The sequence below is a fragment of the Procambarus clarkii genome, chromosome 4 (assembly GCF_040958095.1).
Source record: "Procambarus clarkii isolate CNS0578487 chromosome 4, FALCON_Pclarkii_2.0, whole genome shotgun sequence".
Lineage (NCBI taxonomy): Eukaryota > Metazoa > Arthropoda > Malacostraca > Decapoda > Cambaridae > Procambarus > Procambarus clarkii.
The window spans coordinates 5,453,735-5,467,690 of record NC_091153.1 but is presented as its reverse complement, the minus strand read 5'-3'; the positions used below and the strand labels follow the sequence as shown (position 1 = coordinate 5,467,690).

At 39.2% G+C, this 13,956-nt stretch overlaps 1 protein-coding gene across 3 annotated transcripts in view; it reads left to right on the top strand.

The window, feature by feature from the left end:
* The window catches only part of e(y)3 (enhancer of yellow 3), a 41,712-nt gene that overhangs the window by 24,881 nt on the left and 2,875 nt on the right, over positions 1–13,956 (top strand). For 2 of the 3 annotated variants that reach the window (XM_045733930.2, XM_045733936.2), the window contains 7 exons: positions 4,403–4,544; positions 5,641–5,855; positions 7,923–8,048; positions 10,549–10,666; positions 11,000–11,134; positions 12,602–12,718; positions 13,089–13,234. In XM_045733930.2, coding sequence (XP_045589886.1) covers positions 4,403–4,544; positions 5,641–5,855; positions 7,923–8,048; positions 10,549–10,666; positions 11,000–11,134; positions 12,602–12,718; positions 13,089–13,234 — 999 coding nt within the window. The remainder of the gene's footprint in view (positions 1–4,402; positions 4,545–5,640; positions 5,856–7,922; positions 8,049–10,548; positions 10,667–10,999; positions 11,135–12,601; positions 12,719–13,088; positions 13,235–13,956) is intronic. The other variant, XM_045733944.2, reaches the window with a different exon arrangement.

Below are 13,956 nucleotides of genomic sequence, written 5' to 3'. Positions count from 1 at the left end.
GCTCGTTTTGGTATCATTGTGTTCGCAATTAAATTCCCTACAGATGTGTATGAATATAATGTACAAAAGCCTGGAGTGCCTCCCCGCAGAAAAGCCTAAAGTTACCCGTGAACGAACACCAATTTGTACACTGCAACCCTAATGTGTATACTCGTTCAATTTGATAACATCAAATTTCGTGTTACGTCTTTCATTTTGGTATCAAATTGTTTGCAATAAAAAGGTGCGTATTTTAAAACTAGTCCCATAATAATAGAGCAATAACTGGAATTTTAATTCTGGACGCTCATCATCACAAAATTATTTATATCTTTCCAGTGTTCTGACATAAGTTTGTGTGTTACATCTTTCATTTTGGTATCAAATTGTTTGCGACCTAAAGGCGTGCATTTTAAAACTAGTCCCAAGATAATAGGACAATAAATAGAATTTTAACAAATATTTTAATATTTTGACCAAAAGCCTATTTATAATCTTTCAAGTGTTTGGACATCAAGTTTCATGTTATATCTTTCATTTTGGTATCAAATTGTGTGCAATCTAAAGGCGCTTATTTTAAAACCACTACCAGATTGATCTGATAAAATTTAAATTTTTAACAAATATTTTAATGAGTGACTCAGCGCCGCGTCTTCAGTGTGGAATCGGGAGAAAAATGAATGACAAGAGGTTCAGTCGTTGGAACGCGAAAGTGTTAAGCCTAGGGTAAAGACACTACACCTCACATACAGATGGACAAACATAAACAGACATACAGAATATATACAGATACATACATAAAAACAGAATACAGAAACATGTATAACCTTTGTTATATTTTAACCTTCTTCCTTTTTTTTTTTTTAACAAATTATAATACCTTAAGTACTATGGATGGAAACACAAAATATTGACTGTTTTACCACCAAAAAAGTTGACATTTTATACTATTAATTTTATGTAGGGCATGAGAAAGATGGCAACATTCAAATGTTACTTTTCCTAGGCCTTGTATAGGACATATATATGTGCTAAATTAGGCCTAAGATTGAATTGTTTGGCCTAGGACTGCTTATTTTGGCCACAGGCAGGATTGGTAAAGGTTATTTTCTTCCCCCTTTTTTGGTATGCCCTTTTGTATGCAATTAAGTAGTTAGACCTACCTGGGGGAATGGTGATTGGCCAGACCTATATATACGTGTTAAATGTGCTGTTCTTGAGGCGTGACAATTTCCAGTAGTGGGTGATAAGACAGTGGGTTACGAACGTAACACTACCACGGCACATCACCTGTTTTGTAACCTGATGATACTAAGTAAGGTCTGTGATCAGGCAGAATTATTCACATTGTCACTAGCAACATTGAAGTCAATATTACTGTTACTGTTATATTTTCATCCCGTCAGGTAACCTTTGCAAATTACTATATGCATCAATAGGTGTAAAATGTTTGCACCTTTGGTCCAGGACCATGTTCAGGACTAAAATACACTAACTGGCTGATTAGTAAGCTATTATGTTGGACTTAATATCCCGCTAGATATTGTGTGGGGGTGTTTGACTGCATATATGGATGGGTGTTTGTATATTTTGGGGTGGGTGTAAATATGTATGTTGGGGAAATTGTGTGATTAGTTCTTGAAGATACAGGCCTTATGAAACCTATGGCAAACCAATAAATATAGGGTAGTCAGAGACTCGACCTCCAGACGTGTGCAGAGCAGTCTCTGTCCGTGTCTGGAAGTCGATGTTCAGTGCCGTATATCTTTGGGAACCAGCGAGGGATAAGATTTATTTTTTTTATATATGGTTATTTTTGGTTTGGTGTATGCTATGGGATTTTGAGCGAGTTAATTGTTTGCATCCAGAGACCAATGAAACGTTCGGCAGTCATCTCCGTACATATCATATTACACTTGGTGTTACTCTTCTGAGTGTCTACCTGCCAATCTGTCTGCCTAAACTTTGGAGAGTCTACATGTGCCTGAAAGAAAGAAAAAATAAAATACAGTAGATTTAATTTTAAACATCTTTATTTTGATGATCAATACTTGCATATTATTTTTCCTCATGATTTATTAGGTGCATGTACCTCGAAGTCGAAAATGTTGGTCACAAATATTTTCTCCAAATGTTTATTTGTGGATACTGTATCTATAATATTGTGGGATGTATACAGATGGGTTCTATTTTAGTGCCTGTCTCTTTTTCTGATTGCTTCAAGAAATGGAGATTTTTAAATTGCTGTAGTCTGGTAGACTTGTCTTAATGATACACAGTAGATACCAGTTACTTACACAGTCCTGTCATGAATGAATGTATCTATTCCCACGAGCTACCCACTTGGTGTCCTCCAAACCCAAATACCCCACCAGGCTCCAATGATCCATGAGTAACTCCCAGGACCATAATATGGCCCCTCCTCAGTAGAGGCACATATTAATATAAAGAGAAAACTGAAGCCATAAATATCAAAAGTGCCCAACTTGATTATTGGAGCAAGTGTCAGTATATTGCATATCTAGTGTTGATGCACTCGTTGCCCTCTCCACCTAGCAGCTGTGTACACTTCACGTAACCAGAAAAGAAGCTAATTATTTTCACATTTTCATAATTGTTATATTCCAATACGATATATCATTCTATAAGTTTTTATTTTGTTGCATAGGCAAAGACCTTTGATGATACCTACACTTTGAGGGTTAAATTGTTAGATAACTTATAGGTAAACACCAAGAAAGGTACATTATGATAAATAATAAATATTGTGGCCAGGTACCAGAACTAAAACAAATGCCTCATTGCCAGTACCTGGCCACTGAAACCAAGCATATCCAAATCCATTTAAAATGGTCACCAATGCATGTTAACACACAATACTTCTTGTACGGTATATTTATTTTGGATGTTAATGATAAGAAATTCCTGATATGAAACACTGAACATTGGGGAGGAAGGTGGGGAAGGGGAGGGGTGGCAATGGTTGCAAACGAAGCCATCAATCAATGAGAAAATATCACCAAAGAATGCCAACAGACTATTCTACCTTGTCCAATAATGTCGAATCTTAATGTTTAGTGGTTCCTACAGAATGAGTCAATGAACAATGGAATGCCTCATGCCTGTGCTTGTTTGGGGGCCATGCCAGTGTCCGGTCCCCCAGGTAGCTGATGTTCGGGAACTTCATTTGTTATTTCACTAATTGTTATTGCCTAATAATATTGAATCAAAGAAAGGTATAATATAGACCGTAATATGCATGATTGTACTTACGAATGTAAATTCTTAAGTAAATTCGTAAGGTAAATTCCCTTATGAATAGGTTATATATATCTATCTACTGTATCTAGATAATGGCACCCTAGGTGAGTGGGAAAAATAGCATGTGCTTTATTGCTGGCCACCTACATTCTGTATTTTGGGTAATATCTCAAGTATTGCATCTACAACTATGTCTACATGATTGTGATGTCCTTTTCTAAACATCTCTTGTGTATAAAAACCATCAGTGTTGATGTCAAGGTATTGCTGTATTTTCTAATCCGATTCAAACACCAGTAACTTGAGTTATGTGGCAATATACAGATGACTTTATCTTAACCTTATTGCAACTTCTGTTTTTTTTTTTTTTAGTCTTTCCATGCATTGCTAGATGGTGTGCTTCATGCTGGTACTGTGTATTTAGATTGGGTCTGACATAATGAGTTCTTGTTGAGTGGAAATTGTGTGTAGTGAGAATTGTGTTTAGTGAGGATTGTAGGCTGATTAAATATTGTATGTATTGAGAATTGAGTGTGATGAAGATTCTGTGTAGTAAAGATGTACTGTACAGTATACTGATTTTCGACTGTACTAAGGTGTAACCCATGAAATTTAAGAGGCTGTGAATCCAGCAGGTGCCAACGAGGATCATCCTGCTCTTAATGTATGCAATACTGGATTTATCATTACAAATATAGTATATCAAAGTCTGTACATTCAATTATCAGTACTTTTATACAGTGGTGTAAACCACTACTTTCACCACTCATGCTTTTCTTATTTTGGGGCTAATGCAGAATACTATTAGGACAGGTTATGATTACACTTATTTAGGTTCGGTTAAATTATTTTCATTACCCACTAGAAAAACTCGAGTACAGTACTAAATTATATAGTAAAGAATAGCACATTTGGCACCCCATGTATCTTTCATCTTAGAGTTAAATGCTACTACGTATGTGTAAATGCACGCGCACGCGCACACAGATTGATAGGGAGATATATTCATGTAAGGGAAAGAAAAAGAGACATGAGCAAGATAGGAGATTGATTAGAGAGAGAAAGAGAGAGGGTAAGAAATAGGGAGGATGGGGTGATTAGACAGTGAGAAATTAATACTAAAATTTGTTTATAAACTGTTCATTTAATTATATATTTTTAGATACTCACTGGCACTCTACAGATCCATCTATGCTGGATGAGGAGACAAGAATGGACTACAGTTTACTTCAGGATGAGGACTCTCAGGGCTCCTCAAAAAGGGAAGTACGCAGATTCCGCTGTGAAGTTATTGTCCCAGAAAGGTGAGATTTAAATAACGTTCTCCTAGCTATTCATCTCATTTTATACTTAATTATGTTTTCTTTTATCAAATCATGGGATATATATTCAATTGTATACAGACACTAGTTTATCTTCACAGATTCTATTATTTAAAGTCCCTATAGTATTATCTGAAAACTGGCCTACAAAGTCTTCTTGTTCACTTGGCTGGTATATTTATTTCCACTTTCATTAAAAGGAGAGAGATTTTGTTCTTTCATAGAAAAAAATAGGGGTTATCTTAAGTTTATTGTACACAAATAAATGTGGAAATAAGAAAGCCAAGACTGTTAAAGTTATGCACATATGTAAGAGAAATAGGTAAATGGGTGACCAGACCGGGAACCGGTCGGCCGAGCGGACAGCACACTGAACTTGTGATCCTGTGGTCCTGGGTTCGATCCCAGGCGCCGGCGAGAAACAATGGGCAGAGTTTCTTTCACCCTATGCCCCTGTTACCTAGCAGTAAAATAGGTACCTGGGTGTTAGTCAGTTGTCACGGGCTGCTACCTGGGGGTGGAGGCCTGGTCGAGGACCGGGCCGTGGGGACACTAAAGCCCCGAAATCATCTCAAGATAACCTCAAGATAACCTGACCACCAACATAGAGGAACGTTGATCCTCGGAATCATCGGAAGGTAACTGCAAGGTTCCTTATCTTGCAGGGTTACCTTGCGATGATTTCAGAGCTCAAATTGCCCGTGGTTGGTGGTCAGGTTATCTTGAGGTTATCTTGAGATGATTTCGGGGCTCATGGCCCGGTCCACATCCAGGGGCCTCCTGGTTGCTGGACTGGGTCAACTAGGCTGTTGGATGTGGCTGTTCACAGCTTGACGTATGAATCACAGCCTGGTTGATGAGTAAAAAATAAAAGTATTAAAGGGCTGTATGGCATTTGAAGAAATGCCAAATGCCACAAAGGAGGTCTATTGAGTGAGTATTATGATTATAGATTAATATACATTATTTATTAAATGGATTGTCATTTATATCAGTGATTTGTGAATTAAAATATGCCAACTTGGGAAATTAGTATTGAATTGCTGAATTTTTATCAAGAACCTGTTTTTTCCTCTAGTACTGAGGCGTTCACTGCTGACAAGGTGGTTGAGTATGTTTGGCCATTGGAAGGCATTGGTGAACACTACTTCATACAAGAGCAAATTTCCCAGTACCTTGGCATCATGTCATTCAAGCGCCGGTACCCAGATCTACGAAGACGGCCAATTGACATGCAGGAGCGAGATTATTTGAAGGAAAAATGCTTAGTGTCAGAAATGGCCTGTGATTTAGGTTTGTAGACTGCATGCTCTCAGTTTTTCTATTTGATATTTATTGTATCTTTCACTGTATTTGAATTTCTTTTCGTATGTGTGAATCATTGGATCACCTTTGCATACTAACTTCAGTCATAAAGTTCCCTGATTCACATTTTAGAATAATTGTTACACTTCATCTACAAATTTAACAGAAGTTGTATAAAGATTGTACTCACTTGCTGTGATGTCAGAGAGTCCTTCCAGTACCTGTTGTCTCGGTTACAATCTTCCTACATTTGGAAGACCTGTACTAGAACCAAATTTAAGATGTTTATTTAAAATTTGGAATGTACAGTATTGTACATGTCTTAGAACCATGCCATATATCATTTCATCATCAAATTAACAGTTGTAATGTTAAATTTGTTAATATTTGCCTAGATATTCAATACATACAGTATGTATTTTTAATGTTGGTCAGTATCTTAGGAATTTACATTTCATATTTGCTTCAAAATTAAACTTATTTAGTGCTGTATGATTAACCATATTATTAATGTTTCAGACAAAATGGTAATAGTTTATAAACTGCTAATTTTAGTATACCATTTTAACCATGTATATAAACGTGAAATATTTGTAATAAAGTACCAGGATCATAACAATTCTTCACAAAAGTTAAACTATTATTGGCAGAGATGAGGCAAAGATTTCACATGTCGAAGGTTTTCACAAAGTAATACTGTACTGTACTTGCACTTCTGTTTCTGTCACAAAGAGAGGAGCCGGTCGGCCGAGCGGACAGCACGCTGGACTTGTGATCCTGTGGTCCTGGGTTCGATCCCAGGCGCCGGCGAAAAACAATGAGCAGAGTTTCTTTCACCCTATGCCCCTGTTACCTAGCAGTAAAATAGGTACCTGGGAGTTAGTCAGCTGTCACGGGCTGCTTCCTGGGGGTGGAGGCCTGGTCGAGGACCGGGCCGCGGGGACACTAAAGCCCCGAAATCATCTCAAGATAACCTCAAGATATGGAGGTCTAGATGCCTTGGAGGTTTAGATGCCTTGGTGGTTTAGATGTCTTGGTGGTCTAGATGCCTTGGTGGTCTAGATGCCTTGGTGGTCTAGATGTCTTGGTGGTCTAGATGTCTTGGTGGTCTAGATGCCTTGGTGGTCTAGATGCCTTGGTGGTCTAGATGCCTTGGTGGGTCTAGATGCCTTGGAGGTCTAGATGCCTTGGTGGTCTAGATGCCTTGGTGGTCTTAGATGTCTTGGAGGTCTAGATGCCTTGGTGGTCTAGATGCCTTGGTGGTCTAGGTGCCTTGGTGGTCTAGGTGCCTTGGTGGTCTAGAGACCTTGGAGGTCTAGATGCCTTGGTGGTCTAGATGCCTTGGTGGTCTAGATGCCTTGGTGGTCTAGATGCCTTGGTGGTCTAGATGCCTTGGTGGTCTAGATGCCTTGGTGGTCTTAGATGCCTTGGAGGTCTAGATGCCTTGGTGGTCTTAGATGCCTTGGTGGTCTTAGATGCCTTGGTGGTCTAGATGCCTTGGTGGTCTTAGATGCCTTGGTGGTCTAGATGCCTTGGTTCTCTTAGATGCCTTGGTGGTCTAGATGCCTTGGTGGTCTAGATACCTTGGTGGTCTTAGATACCTTGGTGGTCTTAGATGCCTTGGTGGTCTAGATGCCTTGGTGGTCTTAGATGCCTTGGTGGTCTAGATGCCTTGGTTCTCTTAGATGCCTTGAAAAAAGTCACGAAACAGTCTCATTTGCGCAGTTTATAATGCAAGCATTATAAAACATTTCTAAAATATAAATGCATTAGTTTGCATAATATTTCAAATAAAACAGCAAAATTAAAAAAAAAATTATTTGTAGAAAACTTGCTTTCTGAGATAAACTGACACTCAAGATTTCATGGCATTTCCCTCTCTAGAATCTAGATTAGTTAAGAAATTGGAATATCAGGGAGGGGAAACCAGAGGCAGATTTGGATTTGTAAAAAGAGATCCGCTATAGGAAGATTTAATTTTTAGAGGGTGCACTTTACATTGTCTTAACTCAACATGTGCCTACATTCTCTGAACTTAGCTCAATTCTCTTTCAGGTTTAACAGCTGTGAGAAGTGAAGATGTACTAGACGTTATGTTTAGTGATTTTCCCAGGAAGTTTGAAGAATTACAACGTCTCTTGAGGGAAAAAAAAGAGAATGAAATCAGAGAGAGGGGAAAAGGTGAGCTCGTCTACATGTGTCAGAAATTTAGGGTTAAATAATGTACTGTTTTAATTGTCAGCTACTCGCTAATTCAGTTAACAATATAATATTTGAATTACCTGGGTCAGGTAGTTCACAAAGTTGGCTGCACTACACCATTAAGATTTTTTCAGATAATTTATAGAACATAGTAAGCAGGTACACTAAGTTCTCGCTTAACATAATCGGTGCACCGGAAAGCTATGACAGGAGACAATTCTATAATGTAAGGTCATGATGCTTGTAAGCCGTACCCTAGAGTACGAACTCATGAAACCCGTCATTACTTTCTTATTTACAGTATAGGTATGTTACTTTAAACTAGGGATGCAGAACCAATGGGCATTTATACACACTTCAAACACAAGAATGACCACGTGGGACCGGTACCATATTTTTGCATTGGTGGGACACAAGAAACAACCAAAGTGCGTGCATTACTGTACATTAATTTAAGCAATGGAAATGGGATAATACACACAAGGAAAAATCACATTCACCAGATTAACGAATACAGTTCTCTTCACTTGGATATAAATGGAAGTCAATATCCTCACACAGTGAGGCGAGTACCTTATGAGCACACACCACACGTGTGGAGTCTCAGCCCTCTCTCCCACGTGAAGTGCGGGGATGCTCCCCCTCACGAAAACGCGTGGGATAACTTTTACACACACAGAATCGTACTCATTTACTAATACATACTCTCAAACACAAATGAAGCAAACTGGTATTTTAAATAAGAGAAACATTTACATTAACAACTACAAAAGTTAAACTTTATATACCAGTCATTACAGTAATACAATCTTTATATTTTTTTTTTTGTGCAACAGGAAGCTAATAATAGTCCTCCAATTCAGTGAGCTCCTGCAGTTATTGAATTAGAATTTGGTGCTGAGAAGGTTAATAAATTAACAACATATCAGTACTGAAATGTGTATATAAAATTATGTTTTGATCTTCATAATAAAAGCAGTAGTGCAAATAATATAAGTATAGCTATCTCCAGTTGCTGTTAGCAAGTAAGTGAATGGTGCCTCATTTTTTGAAATGTTTAAATATACCTTGCTGTTGTATGTTTTGTTTCGCTCGACCTTTCTGGTGGCTTATTTCTTGATTAAAGTGATCAGAAACCCCTCCCTGCTCTCCGTGTATCTCTAATGAGTCCAGGTTTTGGCCAGGGGTCCCCCAGTAGGCTTTTAATGGCTCGCAAGGACCTGCTGTGACTTAACACTTTGGCGTACCCCGCGCGCCACCCTTCAACTGTGCGATATGGGACCCAGGGTGTCACGGGAGCGCGCGTAAATTCTGAAAAGTGTATACTCTCTTCAACTTTGTCACCTTAATTCTCGTCCTACGAGATTAAATTTGGTATCATTGTGTTAGCAATAGAATTCTCTACAGCACTAAATGCATATAAACTCCAAAAGCCCGGCTAATTACCCGCAGCAAACAGAGAAAGTGCGAATGAGTTACCCAGGAGTGCGCAAACGCGATAAAATGTTTTCAATATTTTCACTCTGGTCACCTTAATTTTTGTCCTAGGTCTTTCATTTTGATCTCAATGGGTTTGCAATAGAATTTTCTAGAGGAACATTAGCATATAAAATAAAAAACCTGGTCACGCTCCAACCGCCGACGAGTTGAAGACGGGCCACGCGTTAGCCGCGAGTGAGCGCTCAGACGCCTTCCAGATACTCCCCCAATTCCCTTCCTTTTCAAGCCTTTCTTTCACAATTTTCTTCCTGGAAGGGCCTTGTTCATGATCACTATCCATCGTGGAGTAAGCGTAGATAGTTTCTAAAGCCGCAGTAAGAAATATAGCCACGGAAAATAGACGAAATGTTCACACGTTTGAGATGTGAGGGGAGGCGACATTGGTCACAACAGTGGAGCGAAAACAATGGGCCGACATCGTGTGCCAAGCCACCTGAGGGCCACGAGGCTCAACAAAGAAAATGGGAAGACATCGGCGCACATTTTAAAACCAGTCCCAAAAAAATCGGATAAAAACCTGATTTTTGGCGATTATTTAAAGTGGATGACGCAATGCTGCGTCATCCCAGGTATTACCGCCAGTAAACGGATGACGCAATGCTGCATCATGCCCGGGCGAAAGTGTTAATGCATATTTTGCTAACCAAGCAACTCGCCAGAAAGAGGCATTTCACTACATTCAATGCTGGTTTTTTGTAGTAATAACTAAATAAAAGGTATAAAACCCTTCTTTCAATACTGTACTATATTTTAGATCTACACCTAATTGTTTTACTGAAAATTCGTTTTTCTTAAATCTACTTAGAAGTGGTACCCAGAATTAACCCCTCCATTGGCCTGGCCTCTGCCCAGTTCTTTTCCTCTCTAACCTCAAAAAAAAAAAAAAGTTTAATAGTATTAGCAGCAAATATAATATAATACAGTACAGTATAGTCAAATTATGATGAAATTTATAGTGCATAACATTTTTCTGTTTCAGTGAACTACTCCTTGGCCAATATTGACAAGTCCAAGTTGCAGGAGTATGGGAGGAAGGCTGCTGTAGATGCTGCTCGCTGGAATGCTAACTTCAACAAGGAAAAGAAAGAGGAACGAAGGTAGAGTTTAGACAGATTTTGGCATACCATTTTGAATTACTATCCAAGAAGAAAAAAGTGGGTGCAAACAGTGGGCTCGGGAGATGTGAAAACTAGTCCGATGCACAGTTTAATTAGGTTTATTTAACCAAAAATATTGTAAACAAAAGATTTTTCGATCATTTGCAGACAAGTTGTTGAATTGATAAGGAATGTATATTAGTGTAGATTGCTAAAACATTAAGTGACTTAATTTTGTTGAAAAAAAATGAAGACCGACCCCAATTAATAACTTAAGGTTTGATTTTGTTAATGTGTGTGATAAGAGAGTTAATTTATATCTGACCTCTGCAGGTACAGCTTTGACCTGCAGACTTTCACCCTGCAGCTCCCTATTGGCCGTGGGAAGAAGCTGCCCTCTGAATTAACCAAAATAGGCTGTTATCCAGTTGCAGTTCTACCTGGACAATTCACAGATTGCTATAGACAGTAAGTGTTCTGACCTGCCTGCATTGTGTGCATATGTATATTATGAGGTGGGCTCATGCCTCACCTCAATGTTCCCCAGATCTAATGCCCTGGGACCTCAATGCTAAACCCAACAAAACAGGTTCTCTGACTATATTGTATCCTACTGGAGGCTGGTATTAAAATCCTGCTTCTTCAAAAAGGCAGTGGTGCTGAAAGAGTTGGAAGACTCTATACACTGAAGAAACTCTGGCAAAATGGCTGAAAACAGGTCACAAAAATTTAAAGTGCTTGAAGAGAACTGTTTGGCATGAATAAATATGAAACAAAAACTCCAAACTTAAACAATAAAATACTGTTTTCTCTCTTCTTGGGATGGGATGGGGGAAAGGAATGATGCTCAACCACTTGGGCTGGACGGTAGAGCGACAGTCTCGTTTCATGCAGGTCAACCACTTGGGCTGGACGGTAGAGCGACAGTCTCGTTTCATGCAGGTCGGCATTCAATCTCCAACTGTCCAAGTGGTTGGGCACCATTCCTTTTCCCCGTCTGCTGTTTATCAAAGGTAGTTCCGACTCTTGTCCCAGGTAGGCCAAACAGAACTAGCCACGGCTGATGTGATCTTTTAATATGAAGCAATCTAGAAGATAGCCGAAGGGATCCACAAGGGGTTCCCTTCAGAAAAATCCTGCTTGCTTGGTATTCAGTACAATTAAGACTTTTATGGGTGTATTTCACCACTTTAATTAGCAAATTTCTACTTGAAATTCATCTTGATGTATCCTTCTGCATTTCCTGCTAATAGTAACCTTCACTGATACATTACATGCATTTTGAGCTGAAATAATGGAAGAAGATTTAATGTTTTCAATGAAATATATATTATGAGTAAAAAAAAGTTGAATTATTTCTGCCAGTGCCGAAAACAAAACTCAGACGGTGGCGCTTTGGATGGCATGTTGAAAAAATATGACCTTATGCCACAGAGAGACTGGGAAGGCATGTTTTAACTATATAAAAAAAGTTAGCTTGTCCTAATTGAAAGCGGTAGATACAAATGCAGTGTTGTATAGGTTTCAACTTTTTTATTAATATAAATAATTTGTTTAATATACAGTATTATAGTTTACTAAAAATAAATGGTGAAAAAACTTTTGTTGTTGTTGTTATAGATTCAGCTACTCGGAACAAGTTCCAAGTAGCACGGGCTATGGTGAGCCCGTAAGTTACCTGGCACAAGAGCAGGGCAAGTAGCACGGGCTATGGTGAGCCCGTAAGTTACCTGGCACAGGAAAAGGGCAAGTAGCACGGGCTATGGTGAGTCCGTAGTGGACTTACCTGGCACAGGAGCGGTGCTGTGTGTGCCGAAAAAACTTAAATCTGTCTTTCCAGTGAACAGCATCTGGTCCTAATTTATCTGTTGGAGAGAGACTGCTATACTTCGATTTCTGTGCATCTTGTGTTCAGTTTATATTCTTTATTTGCAGGTACTCATCATTGGCCTTAAAAACTATGCCCTTGGGCACAGTTGTTGCAGCTCCCATTACCCAGGATCAACTAGGCCTGGATGGAGCAAGCTCCGATTCAGAAGAGGAGGCCACGAGGTTTGTGGATATTTTTTCTTTTTATAGAATTTATCTATAGTTCAGAGTAGTATATTTATTCATTTAAATACTCCAAAAAATACTGAGTAGATTCTTACCACATGTAAAATATGTTTCAAGATTTTGAGAGAATTACATCTCTGAAGGAAAGTTAATTTGGTCTCTTGAATATTATAATATTGTTTTGCGACGGTGAGTGTGGTACAGCTGTGAGTGTTGTGCAGGTGTGTGTGTGTGTGTTTTGCAGCTGTAAGTCTTGTGCAGCTGTGAGTATTGTGCAGCTGTGAGTATTGTGCAGCTGTAAGTCTTGTGCTTTCATTTGTATTGCCTTGATACAGTATGTGAAAATATAAGTGTTATGTTTCTGTAGGTTAGGCACTGACGTTGCCAGTGATACGAAGGATGAGAAACCAGCAGAAGGAGTCCCACGGTGTAAGGTGTGCAGTGGGACAAAGCATCGTAATAAGGGTGGCAAGCCTGAACCTCTCATCATTTGTGGAAATTGCCGATCAGCAAGTAAGTCTAGTTATAGTATGCTATTGTACAAAATTATAGTTTTAATAATAGTCACCCCGGCCCAGGGTGACTCTGACTGGTCAAGGGATTATGTAGGAGCCTGAACTTTGCCTGCATTGTCTTTTCTCGGGATAGGGGGTTTGGCTCTGGGAGTTGTATCAGTTTCCCCGGTTTCACTCATTTTGGCATTCCAAGAACCGGCCGGTTTGTGCCCCACCTGCCCTTAGTCGGCTCTTGCTTCACTGGTTTCCCTTCGGGTTTTAGTTTTGTGAGAGGTTGATTGGGGAACTACAATTATGAAGTTGATTGGGGAAGTACCTTGCCATTGAGGTCTGTTCATTGTGTACACCAGAAAGGATGTTCTGGACTTTATTCATAGTTTGAAGAACATAATTTGCAATTGGACAGTGATAACACATTAATAGATTAGGCATGCAAAGATTTACCGAAGCAAACTGCAACTTCTCCTCCTTCCTGTCTGTCTCTGTGTGAATGCAAAGTGCTGCCACCTGGTAGTTGCATGGAATACATGGCTGAATGAGCCAAGTAGTAGTTATAGTGATCCTTGGCTATTATAGGCTAGGACTTGCAAAGGTCTTGGGCTTTCTGGTGCTAGATGATCCCCAGCACTCCCTAGCACCAGTATACACCTACAGGGGAATTTGAATGGATCCTTATGAGTGCAGACCTGCCTTACTATGTGCTTTGCTTTCTCATTTGCT